The 26,172-nt window shown below is 36.6% G+C and overlaps 1 protein-coding gene across 2 annotated transcripts in view; it reads right to left on the bottom strand.

Moving 5' to 3' along the window:
* Positions 1-25,718, bottom strand: part of SV2C (synaptic vesicle glycoprotein 2C) — a 77,963-nt gene extending 52,245 nt beyond the window's left edge. For both annotated transcript variants that reach the window (XM_062599819.1, XM_062599820.1), the window contains exons 1-2: positions 25,139-25,718; positions 3,301-3,481 (exon numbers count right to left, since the gene is read on the bottom strand). In XM_062599819.1, the coding sequence (XP_062455803.1) occupies positions 3,301-3,481; positions 25,139-25,718 (761 nt within the window). The remainder of the gene's footprint in view (positions 1-3,300; positions 3,482-25,138) is intronic.
* Positions 25,719-26,172: the final 454 nt, after the last annotated feature.

Genomic DNA, 26,172 nt, shown 5'->3' with positions numbered 1-26,172 from the left:
AAGCATTCAGGAACCTCTGGCTTCAGATAGCTTTTGTTTGTTTGCAGATTCATTAGCCAAAGGGACTTGAAATGCAAATGCATATAAGGAATGCTTACAGAGATAAATAGGAAAAAGTCCTCACAGTAGGCAGAATGGTGTTCTCCCCCTGATGTATCTTGTCTTCTCTTGCAAACTTGAACAAGATCCAGACTAAAAATACAGTAAAGACTGTGCCTCTGTGTGTGATGCCATTTGCCAGTAATCACCTTGTTATTTCTGTTTTGCTAAGAAATTAAGTGATCAGTAAAGTTGAAATTAAGTGGGTTTTGGATTTTTGCTAGCTGTTGATTTCCATAAAAACGTGAGGAACTTGAGCAAGATCAAAATTACGATTTTAAGTAGTACATTGACACCAGTACTCTATGTTAGATCTCAGTAATGTGGAAGCAGTACTGCAAGAAGGTTTGCAGAGAGATTTTCAAAAGAAGGGCTAAGAAAAGTTGGCTGAAGGTGAGCCTCAAATCTAATTAAGTAATATCTAATGTATTTTCAAGTGGAAACACTCTGTATGATAGTACATCATCTTGCTCAAGAGAGTAAAAGTCTTGCTCAAGAGAGTGTTGAGCAAGACTCTTACTCTCTTGAGCAAGGCTCTTATTCATAAGGGACAGGGAAAGGGACTCTTAATGGCTGTTGGTTACATTAGCAGATATGTGTTCACCACATCTAAGCTGCATTTCTTAGTATTTCCATGGTTTGGAGAAGAAACTTGGCCAAATTGGCACTTCTGTCAAATTAAAGAGAGAAATCACTGTAGGCCAGGCATAATGTTTGGTCTGTAAATCAGGATCTATATATTCAACCTTTGTTTGTGAAAGAGAATCGGTTTCATTTAACAGCAAAATGTGGGGTTGTTTGAAGAATTTCTGAACTGTAATTGATCTCAGGATATATATTTATTTTGGTCAGCTTTGTACTGCATAAAAACCTTGATTACTTTTAGAGGTGACACTGAGTTGGATAAACATGATACGTTTTTTCCAAACTGTATCATCTTTGCTTATTTCAAGGCAATCAGAATGAGATTAGCTGGGATAATACACTTTTAAATCTATTAAAAGTACACTTAAAGTGTACTGGAATAGTACACTTGTAAGCATGCTGTTCAAAACCGAGTTTCTGTTCTTAGAAAAATTGCATCCAAAGTTATCTGAAAGTACCAAAAATAGTAACTTAGATGAAATGAAATAAATGCAGGTTTTTGTAATAGAATTCATAATATTCTCTAGCCTGGATTAATACTTCACAGTGGCAGTGCTGAATAGACAGCTCCAGTATCTTTCCAGTTAGTGATATTATGAGTCATGAGCTGGTATTAGAGAAGCATTACTTTAACAATTTCAAAGACAGATCTAACAAACTGCTTTTTTGATGATAAACTTTGGCACATTCCCTCAATGGCCCGCAATAAAATATAGCTCAGAGTTTCTCGCCTAGCTGTTTTTACTTCATAGGAAGCCAAGTCTAAAGACTAGACTTTTATCTGCCTTTGGGATTCAATTTCCTTTAGAGGTGTGATTTGGGATTAATCAAAGCAGCAATCACAGTTATGATATTATTTTCCATAAAAGGAAATGATTCTGCAGACTACCCAACTTTTCTTTATTCTTCTCACTACCTTAATTCATCTTTCAGACTTTCATATCCCTCAGCAGATGCCCTTTACCCAGCAATACCTTAATATTATTTCTGTTGTTTTGTATTCCAAATCTTTCTTTTTGCAATGCAGAATTTTTACCAGTTTCAGTTTTTTTTTTTTTGATTGCAAAAAAATTATCAGAAGGGATTTTTTCTTCTCCTAAGCAATCTACTTTTATAAACACATTTTGACTGCAATAGTATCTGAGGAAAATCTCTTTTATAGTATTTAAAGTAAAAACTCCTATTAGATACCATTTCATGCTACTCCATCTGTCTTTATCTATCATTATCCATCTAGAGGATGGCAGACCAGTTTAACCTCTACACATCTACTGAATTTTCATATCTCATGTATACTTCTTAATAATTTATATGAAATTGTCCAGGTAATTCTCTGACCCTTCAGAGGGTCTCAGATTCTCCACTCTGAGTATCAGTACTATTTTGCCTTTAAAATAGCACTTAGTTTTTTGCTTAATATTATTCATATTTCATATCTGAGCTCTCTCAGTCACACCAAATTATTGAAACAAAGCCACCTCCTTTGATAATAGAGATATTCATTCCATTTCTTTGGATAAGAAGGGGAACTGTCATCTCCTGTCCCAAGACAGGACCTTTAAAATGAGGAGAGATTAGAAAGAAATGAAGCTGAATTTCTATTCCCATTTAACTAACAATTACCTTTTAATTTGAGCAAGGTGAGGGATGTAGTGAAGAACATAATAAATGTAAAAGACAATTCAAACCCTTTAGGCAAATTCTGTACTGCAGGAAGATGCGGCCATCAAACCCTACTAGCAATGGACTTCACCTGCATGGCTTTACGACACCAATGTACTGTGCTCTTGCTGGCCCATTCAGCATCCTGAAGATTGGAAGTGGTCTGACATGGAAGTGGTCTGAATCAAACAGTCACCAGAAGTGCTAAACAAACTACCCTGGAGAACAAAGCCCTTGATTATCCAAGGGTGCAACAAAGGTAGAACAAAAGCACAAGCGTTCTCATACTAATTTACTAGTGTATACCATTCTCAGCTTGTGTAAAGTTCAAACTGAATGGACCCTTACCAGTCTCTTAAACCTTTCTACCAACTCAGAAGTTGTTCAAATTAAAAGAAAACTAAAGCAAATACAGGGCTACAAACTTAATTATTCTGGAAAAAGCAATAACATTTGGCATGCTGCAGACAAGGCCCCCCAGAGCAATCTTGACTGCAGTGGTATTACAAACAGTATTGTGCACACAAATTAGAAATTTTACAAATATTAGTGAAATCTTACAATACACCTGTGGAAAGAGTATCATTTTGCATACCGAACAAGCAATACATAAAGAAGCTGAGGTATAAAAGAGTCAAGCAAGTTGTTCAAGTTAACAAAGGAAGTCTGTTGCAAAATAAGAACAGAAATCAATCGTTCAATTTTCAGTTTCTATCTTACCCCTAAAATCATCATTCTTCCCCTTCAGGTTGTTATTTAGTATTGTAGTAGCTACATCGTACAATTCGAAAGCCCCTGACACAAAATTATACTCCTACATTAAAGCCATTTGCAAACAGGAAAGTTTTATTAACACATAGAATTGTAGAAATGAACAAAACCAGAGGAGCTTACCCAAATCCAGAAAACAAGCGACAGAAGAGGAAGAAGCCATAGCCCTGGACAAATGATGAAAGGAAGGCAAAGAATCCATTGACAGACATGCATATCAGGAGTGACTGTCTCCTTCCCACCTTGTCTGCCAAGCCTCCCCAGAAGAACGCCCCCACCATCATCCCAAGGTACACTATGCTACCTGCAATACACAAAAAAAAAGACGTTTTGTGAGCTATATAACTGAACACAATTGACCACACCAAAAAAAGTCATATGTGCCTGAGTGATTTGCTTTCAGCAATCTTCTGTGCTTATAAAATAAATAGCATAGAGATTAGGTTTTCCTTTCTCAATAAGTGGAAATTGTATGCACAGCTTTGCAAATGTACCTAGGGAGAATAGGTTTCCTCCTTTAATACAATTATTGAATGAGGTGCCTCTAGCACCTAGCAACAATTGAAATACATGCAAGTAAGACTGAATAGGAGAACGAATGCCATCCTTTCCTTGGGAATAAACTGCATTCATGTTAAATATGGCAAAATTAAAACCTGCCCTACAGAAACAAACTGCATGAACGTTTCCAGAATACAAGCAATCTTGCAGAGGATTAATCACTGGGAATAAAACATGCTAAGTCTAACGTGCTAAGGAAAGTGATTATGAAACAACACTTTCCATTCGAGATCTACAGTATCAAAGACGTCCAGCTTGTTTTTCTTCCCTCCTGCTTCAGTGTACCGTTTATTTTAAAAGGTATTAGCCTGTATAAAGAAAACCACTGGAACAGTTTTGTTTTCAAAGAATTTTGAACAAATACATTACAATTCAGCTACAATTACAAACGCTTTAAAATGAGACAGTGAAATAATAATTTTAGGAAGATTTTTTTAAAATTAATAATGTTTTCAAAGTAACTTCAAAAGTAACTTGAAGTACTTAGTACTCTGACCATTCATGTCTTAGCATATTGCACATTGTTTCCTTTCCAAGGACAAACTCTTCTGTGGGACACTAGACAAAGATATATACCTTATCGAGCAGACTGTTAGAAGCAAGAGTAGTTTCTAAGCTTTAGATAGATCCATCCAGATTTGTATTTTGTTTTGATACGTGTATTATTCCTTCTTCTACTTTCTACTTCTTATTGATCTTCCCAGCTTGGGCTTTATCTACATAATGGTTGCTCCCATCTTGCAAGTCCCCTACAAGCAAGATTTAAATGCGGAGTAGCTGGAAGCAGCTAAAATATTAGCAAGCCTTGTCCTGAGACTCTTTAATGACGGAAAAGGCCCCAAGAACTGACAAACCATAGGGCAGCTCAGCTGGGCTTCCCCTCTCCATGTTTCAAGATCCGGACTCCAAAAGAATCTGCTTTGCCCTGCAGCGGGTAGTTAGAAGAGAAAGGAAAGTGAAAAAATGCATGAATGCACGGGCTTAGTTAACTGAGGATTAACTTAAAGGTCACTCATCAGTATTTATATTGGAATTCCTTGCGTTAACACCTGGGCTGGCAGAGCAAACCACTGCTGAAGGCTCTCAGGCACCACAAAATACCCTCCTCTCCCCTCATGTTTTCTACAAATAGATCCCACTGTGCTGCTTCCCTATCGCTGCTTCTTAATCAGGCACCATTCTAAAACGCTTGATATAACACACGTCTTTAAATTTATATTAGTAAGTTATATTTTGCTTAGGTAAGTATGCTATTCCTAATATATTTATCAGAACTAAGCACCTGCGTGGACTTTCACACTGGATACCACAACAATAGGCAAATGTTGGCCACAGTCCCTCGTGGCTTTATTACATTTCATATTTTTTAATAAAAATAATGTTATCTATATTACAAATATTGAATAGAAAATAATAATATAAAGATGATCAGCATCCATTAGTTGTTTCTAAATTTAAGATCCCCATGGAGTAATCACCATCTGATGTTGTTTCTGAGCACTAACCGTACATTTTGAACTATGAGTCAGTATAAAAGATGTGTAAAATCACAAAGAAAACTCTTCAAAGTATAAGTTGTAAAAGGCTCATGCATCCTGTCTAGTCAAGGAAATATATGGAATATTTTCCTCTTCTGAGAAATAGCTAGACATGGAATTTTTGAAATATGAATGAGCATGGAGGCTTTTCAGCACATGAGCCTGTACAATTTATCATGGAAAGAACAGACTGAAAAACACGGACTTGCATTTTTTCATCCTCTGCATGATTCAGGTAACGTCTGAAATTAGAGAGCTGTGCTTCTTCCAGGTAAAATGCACCCCCCTCCAAATACACACAAATTCTGTATACAGAAGCAGCAATTACATCAGATTATTCTTGTAGGTCTGTCCCTATTTCATCTCCCTTCTGGAAGACGAAAGGACACAGACACTATAATATTCTCTGGTTTAGAGGTGTTTAGTGACACTCTTATCAGATACCTCCTGCATCCTGATCTGAAATTTTTATTCAAACACTTGAGATTTTCTTGAAAGCCCGTATACAGCTTATCCATGTTCTAGTCCTAAGAGACAAAGTTTACTGAGTAATTTGGCACGTTTGCTCAACTGCAGTAAGATCTCCTTGTAGATAAAATTAATATACCACACTACAGACAGGCCAGTACTCACAGTTTGGAAACTCCATGCAGCAGAGCTGGTGCTTGTTTGGCAACCTGAACTGAAAGAACTTAGCAAAAATGGTTCAACAGCTGCATTGCCAGCACATCTGTTTCAAAGAGGCAACTAAAATGGTTAACTTTCACTCTTGAAGCTGACATTCTTTACGACAATATTTAATGCTCTTCATTTACAGTTAGATTTCATTGGATTATCCCAATCAGCACTCTAATATTAGTAATGCTCACAAAAGGCCAGTCAAACATTTTGGACAGCTATCTTTGAAATATTCTTATGCAAATAATCTTTATTTAACCAAATAATGGCTTTCCTTGTGAAATACAGAAAGTTATTTAAAAAAAAATCAAAATACTCTGAACACAGCTCATTTTTTCCTCTTTCAGATTTTCTTCGGATTTATTATTTATGATAATAGCATCACAATTCCTCTAAAACCCTAAAGTTACCCATTTTAAGATCTCATCTTTGAGTCCTCTCTTTTCATGAAAGAAAATAGTATCCAAAATTTTGATGGTTTAAAAACATTAGCCTCTTATATTAAACCCTTTGGTCATCTCACTGTGTTTTGGCTTCTCCCAAACCCATGTAAGTAAGTCTTCTGAAGGTCTTTCAAAATAAAGCTGCTAAAAATAATATGCCTCTCCTATCAATAAACTCCTATAAATAAGCTCCTCTCTTAGCCCATTATCTCATACTTTCCCATCATACTATCTTTGATGTCTTCCTAATTGCCTTGTGGATTCTCAGTCATCTCCCCCCACACAGACTTGTATCCTTTCCATCTTGAGCCTACTGCAGCTACCAACAATACCTGCTTCATGGTATTTTCCTGTCCTAATTTATTTATTTATTTTTTTTGTCTCTATGCAAAATACACCTCTGGCCCCACACCGGGAACTAGTCTCCTTCCTCTCCACATTCAAATTGTTCCTTAGACCTTTTTTCTCTCAACAATATTCACAATAAGCAGCAGAAGTGACAAATGGCGAAGGAGAATTCTAATTATGAATAGCTGAAATAGCTGAACAACCACATAATAAATCCAAGTAACCAATGGCATCAGTTTATCGTTTTACCCGTCATCATCCCTTTTGCTCCAACCTTTGAAGCTCTTGTTTATCATGTCATGCCATTAGTCAGAATATACATCTCATGTTGAAAATGCTATTTATTTATTTACACACTTCATAAATCACTTACTACATTTCGCACACTGTTGAAATAATAACTTTAAATATGTAAAAAATAAATATCCAGCTATTGGCCAGAGCCTGCTCTCTTTCCTCATTATCTTTAAACATCAGTTATAAAAAACAGTAAATGTACAGGTATATATGTACACCCATAGATTTTAATCCAGCATGTAATCCTGACAGTGATGCTCCCTTTTTGTGCAACTACTACCGATATAAGAGTGTCTGTTTCTCTTTTTCTTTCTGGAATGACACTAAGCACTCTCAGTAAATTAAAAAATCACTATGTAAAAATAAGATTGTAAGATTATATTTTAGAAAACAGGATTATATATGCAGACTTACGACAACTCCAATGAGACAAACACTGCTTTCATAAGAATTATACTGTACTTTAATCAATGGGTTACTTATTTGTATGGGGATCTTCCTATATGTTATTATTTTGAAAATAAAATAATCCACAGTGAAGAACTTAAATGCCCATAAGTAGAATAATGAAGAAGAATATCCAGACTTATCTTTGTTTAAACTCTGATAAACAGCATAAGCTGAGTTTAAAGATGATAATCTTTCACAATTATACTTAATTATTAGCTGTCATTAGTTTCTTTGATCAGAAAATACTGTGGAAAGAATTGTGACCCACACAATAGTTTTCTTCAAACAAAAATAGCTTCTAATTAAATTGTTCATAATATGAGCTAATTAAAATAAGCACTTTTCCATTAAGAAGAGGACAAATATAAGAAAACTGTAATTACTCTAGAAATGTCAAAAGAACTCCATTTTCTGAAGCCATTGCCTTCAGATGTCTAAAGCCACCTGTGTAGTCAAAATATTAGATTTTCGGTTCTTACTCATCATCTTATTCTATTCACCTCCTCAGAGGTACTGAGACTTCAAAATTCTTAAATAAAGAACTGCCGCAAATTAATATTCCTGCATAAGAGCCTTCTTTCCTCTAAACAGTGCTTGAAATAGTAGAATAACACGATGTAGATTTGTGGAATGGTAAGTTTTTAAGGTGTAGAACTAAATCGCTAAAGAAATAAAACATGAGTTGTTCAGCCATTTGAAAAAGATGATAGGTACTGCTTTCAAACAAATGCGAACCAGCAGAACCTTACTAAAATTTTGTATGAGTCTTTGCAACTTCGGGACTTCTATAGTCTTAGATTTTCTTTATCCAAATGCTTGCAGTGTCCCATAGCAATCATTCTGCGTCTTGACTTCGGATGCTAAAACATTGCTCTTGCCTAATTATATGCAATATATGCAAATCCGAATGCGCCACAGTATATCAGTCTCTTGCTCTATCACTGCTCTTCAAACTAATCCGCTCCTTCTGCATTCCTTTTCAGGACAGCTGCAGACAGACTTGAATCTGCAATTTCATACTGTCTAGTATGCAGATGCTTAATTATATACCCATTTTCAAGCTTTTTGCAATCTTATTTAATATATATTTACAAACATTCAAACTTTTCTTCTATTAAATTACTAAAATTATTTTTAGTAATGATCATGGTAATGGGTTTTATCTGTTTAAATACATGAAGAATATAAAGCAATTTTCAGGCTTCAGTCTCAACATAAAAGTTTATACAGCGTCCATCACACTGCAGTGCTTCTTAGACCTTCAAGTGTTACTTGCGACTGAGTGACCTCATAATTTCTAAGTAGCATGTCTTTGCTCAGTAGAGCATTTAGCTTTTTTATATATTTATTAGTTGCTAAGTGCACAAGATATTCTGAATATCCTTCACCGTCACTATAAAAGGGCAACTCTATCTCCATAATAACCAAAGAAAGAAAGATATAAATTCACACTCATTGAGGTGAGAGAATGTATTTAATCCCAGTGATATCAGTGGGGGGGGGGGGGGAAACAACCTCATCTCCTCTTCTGAAACACTCCAGATACTACAGAAATATTAATGTTTTCCTGAGGGGAAGAAAACTAAGAAAAAAATTTCAAATCACATCAATTTTTAAAATGTTTATTATTTTTTAAAAGCTTGTTTCCCTAGAATTTACATAGGAAAAACAACTTAAGGAAATGCTCTGACATGAAGGCTACCATAAAAAAACAGCATATAATTCATAGCTAAGATTAATCAACATGAATAGTTTAACTGCAAACAGCCTCTAAAGTTCCAATCTTAATTCAGTTGAAAAGAGAATTTATAGGACCTACTGTGTACTTCTACTTTTATATGAATTTACTAAAAAAAAGACAAGGAGGCATCACAGAACATGAACAGAGCACAAATGAAAAAATATTATTGCTACCACCAAAAAGTAGGGTTGTGGATCTGACCTATTCCTAAAGTAGGAAAACATCAAGGGCCAATTTGTCCCAGCAAAAACTTGCTGGATCTCAATGAACTGAATGTAGTGAAATAAGAAAACTCCGCAAGGTGTTCACCTTTGGGGAAATTATATTTTCTGACCCTTGGAGAGAACCCGTCTATTCAAATTCTGTAGCCAATTTAGTGCGACTCAAGAATTTAGACACTAAGTTAAAGATGACTTTCAGAAAACAAGTTTCTGAAACTTTTTTGAGTCAAAGAAAAGAACAACAATAAAAGACAAATATAGACCTTTTGCTTCACCAACGGAAGGAAAACAAGCACAGACTACCGCCTTATACTACTTATGAACATACCTCCAAAACCTCCAAAGATACTCAGTCTAATACCAATACAGAAACCTCACATGAATAGAAATCAAGTGAATGGACAAAATTATCCTGTTCACAGGCTATGCTGATGAACTACAATATTTGACAGGAATTCCCTTCAGGAATTTTGACAGGAATTCCTTTCATTTTTTTGACAGGAATTCCTTTCAACTAGGAAAGTCAGGAAAACGGGAGTGAAAGCAAAGCTGAGCAAAAGCTGAGCAAAGCTGAGCAAAAGAAAGGTTCAGATGATCAGTGTAGGTGGGAAAATGAAAGAACATGTAACTCAACAGTTCTGCTTGCAAAGCTATTTATGGTCTTTAAACCAATAGCAAAAAACCCCTCCATGATCAACAGCAGGGATGATGCAAAGGTGTACAATGGTATGACAAGTATAATTTAATGATTGATTTAATTAAAGGAAAACTGTTGTGAGGTAGCCAAGTAATGTATCTTTAAAGAGAGAATCGGAGAAGCCTCATAAATATTAAAAAGATGGAGCAGAGGAAAAGCAGAAAATATGAAATGGAAATTAAATATGTATGTACATATATATATGTGTGTGTGTAAATATACATACATATATACATATATATTTCCAAGTTTTTCCCCTTTCAGAAAGATCAAGTTTTCCACGGAATGGAAACAAAAAGGAGAAATAGATGTAGAAGCACAGCAAGAAATCTTCAAAATAGCCAGGAGACAGCTGAAACTAAGTGAATAGGACACATGGCATCATCAGAAGGCAGCAAGTATATAATGCAAGAAGAAATTTGACAACATAGAACTTTAGATCAACAAACACCTATAGTACATTTGTCTTGGTTTAGTGTAGAGACTGAAGGGAAAACTGTCTCCTACTACGGCTACCCAAAGTCCTCACTCAGCTTTGCTCTTCGAGAGCTCCAAGGTGAATCAGGTAGGTGAGTTCTTCTTGGGAGGATGGGAGAACGGAGCAGAAGTCTGTCCTCTTCCCAGGGAGTGGGAAAAAGGTAGTTTGCCGAGGAAAATAACTGATATACATTTCCAAATCATGAAGTTACTCCAGAGTGTGTCCACCCTGGAGGGAACTGTAGATATGAAGACTCAAAGATGGACAGATTTGAGCAAAGCTTTTATAGTGCTAGATCAGAAATACCATCCACGTGAACATCAAAGACTCCCAAAACAATCATTCTCACAAATTTCATTCAGATATTAGCTAGTTTCCTGCTCTCCCCTGGAATGCCTCTTAAGAGGTTTATGTGCCTAGAATGTCTCCTTTTGATTTGTTTCCTGTATCTCACAGGAGACCTTCACAACCTGAGGTGTTTGTAGTGGAAGGCTCTCATTCACTTAACTCAAGAGGAAAAAAATTGGTGTTTTGCCTCCATACTTGCTCTGATTGGGCCTATGAGCCTGATTCTGCTTTATGTTTGTCTGAAGATTAAGATGATTTAGCTGTTTACATTGTTCATTACTTCAAAACCAAATTGTTTTGTTGCTTTTGAATTCTGTATGCCATAATATACAATAATTTATACAAACAAGTGTGTTGATACATATTTTTATTAATGAATCATTATTGTCTTAGCAGACAAGTTTCCTCTGTACTCAGATATTATTTTAATTAAAACATTTTAATAACAAAGGGAATATCTGTTCCTGCTTTTCCTCAGATCCGAATCAGATAAACTAATAAATGCACAGAAGAAGCCCAGTAACCGCAGACACTGTGACAGGTAACAGATTGCTCACCAGGAATGGGGCTTTTCTTCACAGCTGTATTTTCTGATAAGGCAGCAAAATAAAGAATAATATGGTAAACCAACACTTTTGCATACATTAGCATCATCACTTATGCTTCAAGAACATTATCATGTCAATAACTAAGTCTTTAAAAAAGTCAAATCCACTACCAGGCATTAACATCATTTTAATGTATTCTGTAGCAGATTTCTCAGAATAATAACAATAAAAAAATCTTATTTCATTTTATTAGAGTTATTTACAAATGGAATACTACCAGTGTTCATTGCAGCAGATGGCAGCACTATTTTATAATGCTGTTACCGGACTAGCAAAATCAATAATCCATTACAAATAAAAAGACAAATGCTGTAATTTCTCACAGATAATCAATCAGCACTCAAATGTAGCACAAACTCAGGGCTATAAGAAACAGTCAATATGTGATACTTGTCTTTCCATATAAACAACGTTTTTAAAAGATGATTGTTAGCAATATGCAATAGATAGGGCACAGAGTTTATCAAAAACCCAAGTAATCCCAGGTAATGACGTGAAGACGTTGTCAGATTCCCTAGGTACTATCACTGAGCATATTATTTTCACCCTATCTCTTCCTTTGATCCAATAGTTCCCCCTGGCATTATAAAGAAAATCCTAAAAGACAAGCCTCAGATAAAACACACCTAGTTAAGCTGTCCTAATACCCCTAATTCCTAGTTTTTCCTTCCACTGCAACTGTAGAGGCTCCTCTGGTTTTTTTTCCCTCTCAGATTTAGATGTTTTATTCAGTGCACTCTTCACCCAGCTCTGAACTGACCCTGTCATGATGGAAATTACTGTGACTTTCCAATGGGAAAAGCACTTCCATGGCAATCCTGAGAATCAGGATGATTATTAATGGTGCAAATGATTGAATAGTGCACAGAACTTACTCTACAATATGCTAAGATTAACAAAATTTCAAAGCAAAAACAGTACTTCACAAAAGCTTTTAATTGCCCACACAGTCCTCTAAATTAATCATCTCATTTCATTTCAAAACTCTTCATTTTGGCTACACATTTGACTGTCTTAATCTTATTTGCTTAGTCCTGCTTCTGACCCAAGACAAAGCAAAGACCACGAATAATCACTCTAATTTTTAATTGGTGCTGAATTAAAAACAGAAAGCCCAAATTATATACATCTATATTAACAGCAGATGTATCCAACATAAGTAATCAAGGTACAGGATATTAAGAATTAATTAATAAAACTGTGCTCCTACTGAAGATATCTGTACAATAATAAAACTAACTGTTGATTATTACTTCAGTGGTTAATCAGCCATTAACTCTCCCTACTGCAACTATATTCCAGTACTTTGCAAACTACTTCCCTTGTAAATGGGAGGAAATAACTTTTTATCTTCCTTCTTCTAAACAGTCACTGTTACTGCCTTTGTTCCAATTTAATGAAGGTGAGAAGGAAGATAAAAATGTTAAAAATGAAAAAAAAAAAACAAACAAACAAACAAAAAAAAAACTTGTATTTGAAATCTATGACCGTCACTGGCTTCATAAAAAGACACTGGGTTAGGTTTAAGCTCATCAGGAGGAGGTTACCAGAGTGAATAACTGCCTTGGGGAAGGAAAAACAAAACAAAACAAAACAACCCCACATCTCTCACAACATCTGACAGGGGACATGGTCTTCCTCACTTAGCACACAAAAGCATATGGGTGAAAAAGAGAATTCCCTCTGCTAATGGTCCCATTTTGTCTTTCTACTTTCCCATTTACAGTCAATGAAATACAGTAACTAATGCAAAGTCATAATAAAGAATAATGGACCAAATAATGCTTTGTATGGTGCCAATACACCTGCAGGTGCTGGGGATGCTAAGCAGCTTTTTAATGATGTATTTACAATAGTGCCAGGAAGCAGAGTCATAATGTCTAAATGGAAAATTATTTAGATGACTGTATCAGTTCACGATCTCCATTCAGCAAAGTTGCTAGCGGCAGTTTCAGAATCAACCTTGAAAATTGCTCTGAATTCTGGCAGATCAGGAAAATATTTGTTAACTGTGAAAATGAGCAGATCTGACAAAAGCAATACACTGTACAACAGAGAACCACATACCCTATGAGTTACACTGAATATAGACTTACTCAAGTTCATATGAAGCCCTCCACTGTTAACAGTAGAGCAAATAATATCTGTTTAGTTGACATGACAGAAAGAAATTGCAAACTGGCCACCTATGCCTATCTTTGGGAACACGGATCTTTTTCTTTTTTATCATTATAAATAAAAGATTTTTTATCTATATCTAAGACTTACAGATTAAAATTCAGATACGAATGTCTGTCTGCCTAGTAAATTGTTTTCTGAGTCTTCAGTTTCCTGTGAAATGGGACACTTATCGTTCACACATTTATCCTAAGAAAAGCTTGCTCATTGTAAGCATAAATGCGTTTATGCTTTGTAAAGCACATCTTGTTCAACTCAACGTATGGCTATGTCTTTAAAAACTCTTGGTTTTGTTTCCCGTTAGCTGGAACAAGGTCTGGCACATGTTAGTTAAAAAAGGTCATTGGTTTAAGAGAGCCGGAGAACAATTTGATAAACATTTTACAATTAGTGGTAGGGAAGAGGAGAGTATCTTACTCTGTTTCCTATCTAGAAGTCTGAGCAGTAGGAAGAGTTACTTGGACTGGGTGTAAAATCTGAGATTCTTCAGTGAAGAGGTTACGGACAGAACATCCCTGAACTGCTCACAGGTCCAGTCACGTAACAGATAGGGAGTTATCCTCCCTGCACACTTGGGGCCTGTTAGTTTGCTGTTATTATGTTGTCAGGTTATTCATTTATCTACTTTATTAGTAATTCATCATCACTCCTTTATCTAAGTATTTACACCTGTATTAGCACAGTGGCTTTGATTCTGCGCTTGCTGGGGAAGAGCTGACATTCCATGTGCTTGTGACAATGTAAAACTGGTCCAAGCAAGCGCCCATGTAGCCAGAGCAGGTGTAGCCATCATAGGGAAAGAGTTACGTTCTCACTAAAATACTGTCAGAGTAGTTTACAAAATTAATTGCATTCCTTACCTTTCAGCACTGACATTCATTTAAGCAAGCCAAAGCTCTGCAATAACTGGTTATTTCAAATCCTATATATCACAAAATATAATTGGCTGCCAATTCTAGGAAATATTAATAGTATAAGATAAAATGACTAGTCAAACTTTGAAAGAGTCCTAAAATCCTGGACTGTTAAAATCCATGGATAAAACGCATAGGGAAAACTATGCATTTTAGTGAAAAATGCATAGGAAAAACTCAACTATGACAAAAAGCCATTGAATTATGTTCGTTCCATGATTTAATGAAGTTCGTTAATACTTCCACTATGAAAATATTTATATTTCTTGTCAAGGAGCTCACATTGCTTTCATTTCATACCTCAAAACTTGATATAAGATGCAAAATTCAGAACTATATATAGCCAAATAATGAAGAAGTACATCTCAACAAATGGAAGCTTGTAGATCATAACTTAACTGTGTTGCAGAATTAACCAAATGCTGACCTTGAGGAGAGTGTAGCATCATATTAAAATATGAGATAATCATATCATATTAAAAATGTTCAGTTTGGTTAAAAAATGGATTTGACTCACTGATTTAAACAGCGATGTATCATCAGCTATAGCTGATGCCAAAAGAGTGAGAAGGAGGGGGAAAAGCGGAGGTGACAGCCAAATTAAATGTGTGAAATCACCATGGCCCTTAGGCTTCTCCTTTGTGAGGCATTTCCTTCTTTTGGCCATTTTTTGTAAGATTATAAATGTGTGTGTCATGAACAGTAAAATCACTGGTCTGCGATAGGATAGGCAGATCCAGAATGTAACCTGCAGTGCATAAAAAAGCAGCCCAGTAATTTTTAACTATGTATTTTAGATGATCAAGGGAAAGAGAAATATCTTACAACCCAGAGATCTGAAGGTAACCGAAAGCATATGATTATTTGAGCCTTATGTATGTGTGCAGACATATAATATAGGCACATTTTTATTAATGTATGTTTGTAACTGTCCACTTAAATGTACAAGTATCTCAATGCTTACCCATACAGTCTTCTTAAGTACATATGTTATCCCTATTGTAGGCTGTCGTACCAGTCATTTAAATAAAAGTTTCCCAATATCCGCTGTACTCATTGGGTTCAACTAAAGCACGCACAGCTTAAGCCTTCAAGAAAGTGTCATATTCTGGCAAAATATGTCTGTCTCAAAGAGTGGCCTAGTAGTTTACTAGCCATATATGCACTTACAGCTTTGACACTGTTCCAAGGCATATGAGTATAGTTATGTCCATCTAACTAAAAATAGTAATGAATAAGTATTATGCTATTTACAGAGCTCTCAAAAGATGAGTTGGTCGTAGCAGCATTTGGCCATGCTGGCAACATGAACAAACACCAAGCCTCTCAGTTGTGAACTGCAATGCAGTGATTTCATGTTGGCTTGTACTGATTTTTTTACTTCGGTTAAAGCTGCTAACTGAAACCGCTTATTGAATTCTCCTAACCCCAGGTTAAATGGTTAACCTCTTAGAAGTGAAGAGTGAACATATAAGTTAATGCTGACCAGTAGCTTTCAGACATCAGTAAAGCCATGTGCTGGAATAACATGAAACAGGAAAAACTGTATCATCAAAACCTTCTACACGGTGCTAAGGTTCTTAGCGCAACCTTCTGTCACAAAAAGACAGTTTGGGAACGGCAGCTAATCACACTCAGAATAAGAGGGTAGCTGTGACCTACCTTAAACTGCTGGCTTCTAGCAGGAGCCCCTAACAGCTCAGAGAATTGAACATGCCGCATTTCATTAATGGTCCCAGTCTGTGCTCCCAGTTCCTATCTTGTGACAAACCCAGGATATTCCACATGATGTGTTTAATCCAGATCATAACAGACAAAAATTGTATTGCACTCTCTCTGTCCCGTCCCTTTTTTCCCCTCAAAAAACAGAAACAAATGTACCATCTCCACTGGCTCAAGTAACATAGCTCCTTAGAACAGGTAAAGGCCTTTCTCTTAATTTTTCTCCCTCGTATTATTATGTTGGGAAGGCAAGCAGAGAGAGCATTGCAGTGGGAATAGTTTAATGTCACTGGAAGGGAACTGACCTTCTACTAAAAGTGAACACCATGCATGATAGCATTTGTATTTCTGGCATCTTCTTCCGAAGAAATAAAGCATTAATCCTACATGCAAGTTTTCACCTTGCTCAGGAATATTTAGTGCACATTTCAATGACTACATCTCTATTTCTAAATATTTCTACTGCTGCTAAAGATTTATTACTACTATTAACCATAAGCACAATGGACTCTCACTGTTATTTCAATGATATTCTCACACTCTAAGGTCTGCTATGATTCCAGTAAGTATTCTTAACCAAGACTCATTTCTCGTAAATACAATAATTTTAAAATTCATATATAAAACCCTATCATTTCAAGATCTTTGCTACCTTCAGTAAGATTACCATTAATACCATGTCCAAGAGTCTGTATTAAAAAAATCATTATTAAGTCTCTGAAGTCTAAAATAATACAATTCCTCTAAATTTTAAGAAGTTCTCCATAATAAAAATAAATAAAGGAGTATCCCTGGAAGTTTCAACTCTATAGGAGCACATCTTCCACCACTTGCACATAACAGTAAAATACAGAGAAGTTGACTGTGGTTTTCCTTTAATTTATACCATTATTTATATCTCTGCATATGCAGAGGAACTATACTGTCAAAAGTATCACTCCAATTGAATTGAGTAGATAGAAAAAAGCCATAATGCTGAAGACAGATTTTTTTAAAAAAGAAAAATCTTAAAATTTAGATATTTAAGAAGCAACACAAATAAAAAACAGCTAGCCATTATTCTACTTTCTCAAGTTTTGGATTTCAGCCTCAAAATAAATTTTAGTTAAGCTAGTCATAAGTATACTATAATCCTACATAAACAAGGTTGGTAGAAAAAGTTTTAGTGAATTTACAGAAGAGAATAACCTCAGATCACTAAAATCGATACATTTGTTTTTCATAGCCTTTTTTCAAGCTTACAGCTGCATTTCCTCACAATAGGCCAAAAAAAAAAAAAAAGTTCCTTTAACTAATGACTAGCAAAGACAAAATCTTCAGCTTCCCTATTAAAATCTTCGGCTTCCATACACCCCCCTAAAAATTAGAAAGCCCAAGAAAACTCTTCTTCTTCTACAAATTACTGTATCTCTATTTATCTGGCTTACATGGAGAATTTATAGCTACTTTAAAGATGGTAAAACAAAAGAATATCATAAACATTGAAAATCAAAAAGCACTTAACATAAAATTTTGCTTAACATCGTTTAGGTTTCAACCTCCACAACATGTGAAATCTCCTCTCTAAAAGGGAAGTTTGTTGCTCCTGCAGCAAGCTACATAAAGGAAATCAATCAAAACATGCAAGAGAAGTAGCACAATCCGAGAATAATAATTTAATTCCTGATTTACGTATGTCCCAAAGGTTTTCTATAAGGTGCCTGCTGATTCAGTGAGGTGCCCAAGCACTTTGGAGAACCCTACCAGGCATGTAGATGCCCGAATACTCACAAAATGCTCCCCTCAGATGCAGATTTTGCAGTCTGTAACTCACTGTCACTTTGTGGCAACATCTCAGCATTCTACAGAAGCAAGGAAAAACCCATATAGGCTCAGGAGGAGAACAAATAGTTCAAGCTATATGACTTTGCCCAAATTAATTTCAAGCCTAGTTTGTGTGTAAACCAGCAAGTCTGTGCAAAATCCAGGAGTTCATGGATTTAAACTGTGTTGTTTAAAGGTTTACTCTAATGTAGGAAATATAGTATCTTTTTTGGTTACAGGAAGCTAAAAACATTATAATTAATGACGTGTTTGCAAAGAGATGTTTTTCAAATTATGGAATCAGAAAAGCTTTGGTTGAGAGACCAAAACTCCCGCTCTAAGGAGTAACAACTTCAAAGTAAGACCACTTTACTCAGGGCCTCGTTCAGGCAGAATTCACCACAGAATTTCCCTGGTTGCAACCTGTGATGTCTTATGCTCCTTTCAGAAAAATTTGACTTTTTCTCTGCAGTCTTCCTCCTGCAAAATTAAGTAGCCAAATACTACTGTCGATCCTGGTTCCTTTAGCTTCTTCTTATTTGTCATATATTCCAGCCCTCTAACCGCCTCAGTGGTCCTTTGCTGAACTTGCTCGAATTTGTTAATCTCCTTCTTGTACCAGGTGGTCCCACATGTATATGAAGTATTCCAGATGTGGCCTCACAAGCCTGCAGTAAAGGGAAATAATCCTTCACCCTAGTAGCTACACTCTTGCTGATGCAGCCCAGAATGCAGCTGGCTTTCATTGCTGAAGGCTGCACTGCTGACTCGTGTTCAACTTGCTGTCTAGGAGGACCCTTAGATCCTTTTCTGCAGAGCTGCTCGTCACCTAAGCAGGTGATAGAAAAAATTCTCCTTCTATGGCTACTCAACTAAGCATATATTTTACATGTGGAGATTTTTTCTGTTTGTGTTCCTATACTATGAGCCCTAATTATGTCCGGTTAACACAGAACAAAAAGATTGTTTATAGCTAGCTAAAAGATCGTTCAGTCTAAATTTTTGACAAGAGGTAATATATGGGCACAAAATAGACCAGGGGAGAATGCAATGAAGCAATGAAGAAGCAGTGGTCTCTGGAAAAGATGATAGTCATAGCATATGAGTGGCTTACCGGTTGTCAGGTTTTGTTGGCATGAATAAAAAGGAAGGTTTACAGAAGATAATCACTTAATCCTGTGACATTTATATGGATTTATTTTTCCAGTCCTAGCTAAAGTGAAAAAAAAAAATGAAGTTACCTGTTTGAAAAATGCCAGTGGGGCAAAGGTGGCTGGCATCACGGGCCAGACAGAAGCAGGAGCCTCTATCCACCGATAACAACCGTAACAGCTCTGTGGCTGTCAGAGGCTTTACCAGTGAAAGTAAGCCCTTACAGATGGCATGGTGGGGCCAGTGAAGAGACAGTCAGAAGGAGCAGCATGGCATCCTGAACAGACACAACTGGGACAGGATAACTTTGTCTAGCTTGGGGGAAAGGATGCTTCATTATTTCAGATGCCAAGATGCTGCGAAAAGGGGAAAGTGTCTTATTTTTGTGGTGGGAAGGAAAGGCCATAATTTAAGTTTGCAGAAAAAAAATAATTGTAAAATTTAGGGACAGTCTGCATGTGGAGTCATAGAAATAGGGTTACTCAGACCCAGAGTGTCAGGCAGGATAGCAGTAGTCCCAGTGATCAAGAAGTATGACAGCCTTTGAAAAACTGAAAAGCAAGGAAGATTTCTGTTTTAGCTGTTTCATACTTTAACACATTCATTGTCCACAAGGAAAGCTCAGGAAGACAGAACGAGATTTTGCCCAAAGAAGACAGATGATGTGTGGCTTTTTGCAGCACAGAGATGAAACTGGTTTTGCTTTTATTGGTGAGATTGCACAGAGAGAAAACTAAGGCAGACCACAAACAAAGCTGCTGGCACCCCTGCCTATCACAGAAGCTGAAGGAAGGATTAGAAGAGCCTTCTGAAAATATCAACTGTAGAAACCATTAAAAAAGAAAGAAGAGTATCAAGAGATTAGGGAGTCACAGAAGCTAATAGAGAATAAGATTTCAATAAGTGTGTGGAATTGGTAGCTGCCAGTTAAGAATGATGAAGATGGACTGTTGGCTCTAAGCTTTGGCTAGGTACTCAAGCAATTGCTGTGAAGCACAAGAAGCCAAAGCCAAACTGAAGAAAGCTTAGGTCAAGTGTGAAGGGGAGGAACTCCTGAAAATGACTGTCAGCTGCACATTCAGTGGGTTAGAAGATGAAAGAGAGAATAGAGATGATGTAGCGATACAAGTGGGATCAATGGTAAGTTTTTTAAGGAACAGAAAAGATAAATGCATGTTTACCAGTTGTTAGCAATAAGTTATGAGAAGAATAAAAGTATCCCTGTCTAAAATGAGTGCAAAATGTAGCACTTCACAAAAAAACAATTCATACATTGAATGTTTTATATATACAGAACTAAAAGACACTACTGAATTTAAATTTGAAAAAAAAGAGCAACACTTTTTATAGAATGCCACATCAGGTCTCTAAGAGTATTTATAGATCATCCAAATGAAATTAAAGCTCTTCTAGAAACAGCTATTCCATTTTACCTTAGATTTCTTGTTACAACAGGTGCTACAAAGGATTCACAACCTACAGAAAAAAATGTTTCATAAGATTACATCTCATCTCAACAGATAGCAGCAAGAATTACATGGGATCTGCAAATTAATCTTCTATCACATAAGTTGTCAGCATCAGGTAAAAAAAAAAGTTACAAAAGGCGGGACACATCTTTTCAACACCTAGTAAAGCAGGCTAGTGTTTTCTGCTGTAGGTACTGAAATAGAATAGGTACAGCCCAGAGAAGCATAAGAAGAAATATAAATAATGAAACATTCACATAGAGAAGAGAGTTGATGTGACTTAGCTCTACTTACTTCATACTCTATACAAATTCCAGCGTATTCTTAAATAGATGTTCCTATTGTGATCAGACCCACATACACAAAGGTTAATGCTCAGAAAGAATTCAGAAAACTCTATTATAGCATCAGCTCAAGTGAATTTAATCTTTAAATAGCATCAGGATTTGTTAGTGAACAGCACTAACCTCACATCACAGTGCAAACAACAACTAGGCAGCACAGCAAAGAGGAGCTTGGGGACATCGGTTTCGTGCGGAGGCTTACAGTGCCATTTGAACCTCCGAACCTTCCGAGATGCATAGTAACTTTCTACAGCATGCAAGGACTGTTTGTTTTATTTCCACAACTTGCTGCCAAGACATTTTCCATGTTTTTTCAGTCCGAGTGGAATGCAGTTTAGTAGCTGTCAAGCAAAGGAAAATTTCACTTGTCTGTGGTAATGATCTGCTGTCGATAACTATGAAAAGGCAGTCCTACAGAGCCATGCAGAACCATCACAAAGAGACAGATCTCGTTATTAGCACTGGTAAGAAACATTTTTTCCATCTCTCTCTTGAGAAGCTTTGCCACAAGAGAAAATTCTTGCAGTTTGCCTACCATAAAGACTTGCTCTATTTCTTAGATCCCCTTCGCAGTGAAATCACATCATGTGGTCTTCAGAAAAGGAGACTGGTTAGGAATTTGTAATTTGTCAGTTACAGCACCTTGCATCCGTGTACAGAGAAATAACAGTAACCATCTGAATAAATCTAGAAAAGACAAAACCTAGTTTGTACTGGAAGTCTAACATGGGTTTCATTGTCCAGAGGAAGCTCCAAAATCCCTAGAGGATTAACTTAAATCAGGCCTGTTCTGAGCTACCTGTACACTCCTGTCTCACTAGAGCCAGTACCAAGAGGTTGATATGGATCCATGTACGGGCAGAAGTTGCAGGTTTTAGAGTAGGGAAAGTAAGCCTTTTCCTTGTTCTTAGTGATGTGTCTATAAAATCTTTTCAGAGTATAATCAAGGCTACTTCACTATTTATTAAAAAATTATGCCTGTCTTAAAGATCCCAGTTAGGATGCAATTATGATGGGAAATCACAACAGCAAAGTAATTGAAATGCATGGCTGTGAAGACCTAGTTATGATCATACTAAAATGCTTCTACTAAACATTCACTGCCCTGATGAATTAGTTATTCTGGCTGCAAAGATGGTATATTTATATTGGACATAAGTCTTATATTCATCATTGTATTGAAGGATTGCAATCTAATAATACATTTCTATTACTAATGAGTATGTAATACCATCAGTTTTGTGGAACTATTGATAAAACCACTACTTGTTGTATTGCCTTTGATACATATTGGGAAAGATAAGACTGCTTAGCTCAATGTTTCCCCCTTTTTCCTACGTTAATCTTTTAATGTAGAATCATTTATTTGTTAATACCACAACACAGAGGTTAGTGCTATATTATTACAAAAGAAAGATACAGGAATATTCATTACAACTTCCATATTTTAGGCGTAAGAACACATTGCTCACATATTTAGGCTTTCAGACATGTTTCCTTAATTTTGTCTGCAAATATCATTTGCCTATACACAATATTTGGAATTTACCAGCTTCTGTGCTGAATTTCCATTAACTATGGACAGAGTCATTCCAAAGCATCTCAAGAGAGTGTCTTAAGAAGTCTAATGATTGGGGAACTCTCAAGCTTCTTCTATACGTGAGCCACATCTTAGTATATGGCTCCATCTTCACATCCACTTGCTCCTGCACTCCGTACTCACAATGGCAGAACACTTCCATAATGCTTACAGCATTATGTTCACTGTAAATGTAGTATTTTTAGAAAACATAATGTATTTCCCCTTAAATTTCAATTCTATCTAGCAGATGTAACAAAGAAAACATGTCAAGGCCATGTTCTCCACATCTGCAACATGATAATCAGAGATGTCAACAACACTAGTTTTAGAACATCTCAAATACTTGAAGAAACATTTCCCAGCATAAAATGTAACGCAAGTGGAGGGGACTCTGCAGGCACGTCAATTAGCTATTGGATGTGTAAGCAACATGAAGAGACTGCAGAGAGAATGGCTACCCTCTCCTGGGTAATAAAATGAACCTGGACAATTCCATTTTTTGAGAGAGTGAGTGAATAAACAAAAGAGGTTATCTGTAATTAAAAGGGGGGGGTGGAGAGATATCATTTTTCTTCTAGCAGTAAAGAGGACTTGTAATACTGATTAAATTGTTCAAATATGTTCAGTCCTCAGTTGCCAAATATCAGGTAACAGAATCACATTAAAAGTAAATCGTACACCACTGTTTTCATTAGCTGTGTTCTGTATTAGTATCTGCACTGACTCAGCAACATTTAGAGATACCATGTTTCTGCACGTTTTAGTTTCTCTCCTCTAGCTCTCTTCTCTTTGAATTACTTACATATAGCTCCAAAATAGCCAAAACCAGACATGTTTATGCACCTTCTTTCTGTAAAAAGTAGCTATGAGAACTCACAGGTCTAAGTATGGCAAAAATGACATTTACAAATTTGTTGTAATCAAGAGTACCAAACATTATTTGCATGTAGCCTCTTTAAGCATAAAAAGTTGGATGACTTAATTTTTTAGAAGTTTAATTGCTGTACCATATAAAAAGCTGAAGTAGTTTGTTTTCAGCAAAAGCTCATCTAACGGCGAGGAACATCTCAAAGAGCCCAGGCAGGCGAGAACTCTGCTCCCATTTCTGCTCTTGACTTGCTGACGTGAAGAGAGATTTGGAGATACAAATGAGGATGACCCTTGTCCACTTTATTAAAACCTACAGAGTCAAACTGCTAGTATCAGTGTCAGGAATCCTACCTGATGGGAGCTTAATGTTCTACCAAAAGACTTTCTGTCACAATTTGTGTTATTTAAAATTCTGAATCTAGTTTTTATGCATTTAATATTTTAGGGTACTTCAGGAGCAAAGGGATAAAGATCAGGACATGAGAGAAATGAAATAAAGTTAAAATGAGACTGTTACAGCTGAGAATCATGTGCTGTAAAGATACAAGAAACAAACAGCATATCTGTTGTACGAAAAAAGTTCTTACATATTTTAGATGAAGCCTTCCTTCTTTTCTATAATAGCCTGGACCCTTTCAGGCCCGGGCCACTTACATGCATATATATGTTCCATTCTCCATCAGGCTTCAAGCCCCTATACTCCCACCTCCCCTTTTCCAAGGGTAATCACTTATTCTCTCTTTTTCTGCAACCCAGCCATGTGAAATCCTTGCTTTATCTGATTATTGTGGGCATGCCCAGGAAGCAAAGCACAGGCCTGTCACACAACGCCGGCTCAGCCTGCCTCCCTGCCGCACTGCGGGAGGAGAAACGGCCCTTCCCCAGCAGCTGATGGGACACAAAAGGCCTGCCCCAGGTGGGTCTCCGGCCATTTGTCCCACTGGCTCTGACCCCACTGGCTTAAAGTAAACATTGAGCTTTCCGGGTGGCTGGAGAAGAAAGCAGCCATTGGGAGAGAAGGAGTCAAAGAGACAGAAGAAAGAAAAGCGAGGCAGAATTTTCCCTGGACTTCCTGCTTTCCTCAGATTGTATTCCACCTCTCCCTTGGGAAAGCTCCAAGCATGAGAACTGTTGCTGGTTAGTTATATGATCTATTCTCTATTACACCTATAAAAATCCAGAAGAGCTTAAATAGTCACACTGCTTTTTTTAAAATATAGGTCATCTGGATGTCTCCTCTTATAACTAAGAAAAAAATATATCCCTCTGCGCTTTAATTTTGCTGTGCAGTCTTCCATTTCACTGAATTATTTATACTTTTGATTGAAAATGATCAAAAACATAAACACAGTCACTATCTTCATTAAATCCATATTAGCTCTTAATGTATTTAGTGGCTTGCTTATTTATATTTAACATAAAAAGTTTTAAATAAATGTTAGTGTTCACCAGTTATTATTTAGACATACTGTAAGTAACACTTTTAATACCACAAAGACCGAACAGAGATTTCACTCACCAAGCCATCCTGATCCAGAATTCGGTATACACATATCTGTCTCAGCGCTGGGCAACACAAATCCAACCACAAAAACTTCAACTCCATCAGCCATTAGGGCCATGCCCAACACAAAGAAGAGGGCCCACTGGAAACGACCATGGCCACATTCTTGAATTATCAGTTCATACTGCTGTGCTAGCTCTTCTTCATCAGCTTTCCTCTCTGTTTCCAGTTCATGACGATCCTTATATTCATCACGCATAGGCTGCCCTAAGGCCACCATGCCATCCTTGCCCTGTCCCATATTGGGGATTCCCTGATATTCCCCCTCATAAATTTCATCATCTTCATCATGTCCTTCAGTTGCTTCACTTGATCCTTCATCATCATTAGCTTCCACATCATAATTTCCCCCTTGGACATAGTAATCATCATCATCTTCCTCATCCTGGAATCGGTTGTAGGACCGCTGGGTGTAGCCATCCTGAGCTTTGTCAACAACTTTATTCACTTTTTTGACAGCTTGTCTCTTCACCTCTTTGGCAATATCTTTTGCCCCTTTCACTAGTGAAGTCCTGTCTTTGTATGTTTCTTCCATCTTGTATCAGACAAAGATTGCTGTCCTACTGCAGACAGACCTGCCAAATGCTGTTTGGAGCACCTACTTCGCGTTGGACATCGATACTAAAGGCCCAAGAAATACGAAGTTCTAACACAGCACCTGCAAAATATGAGAGAAAAAAAAGTTTACATTTTGTTCCTTCTCCTTTGATTCTTCACACTGATAGAGTACCACACCAACCTTACTTAAGCACTGCACACCACAGTTCAGGGCTTATACAAACATGCTTTTTCTTCAGAGACGCAAACATCCCAGGCTACTAAGAAAATACTCTAAAGAAAAATCTAATTCCTCTACATAATTTCAGAATTAAATCTATTACACTCTGTTTTTTCAAAGGATACCAGTTTTTATTCCGAAAGAAAACAGGTAATTCCATGAGCCATACATCATACTTTCTCCAGTGTCCTTCTCGCATTTGAATTCTCTG

Source organism: Rhea pennata, chromosome Z, assembly GCF_028389875.1.
Source record: "Rhea pennata isolate bPtePen1 chromosome Z, bPtePen1.pri, whole genome shotgun sequence".
NCBI classification, from domain to species: Eukaryota; Metazoa; Chordata; class Aves; order Rheiformes; family Rheidae; genus Rhea; species Rhea pennata.
The sequence above is the reverse complement of the archived record's forward strand: the minus strand, read 5'-3'. Positions and strand labels throughout refer to the sequence as shown.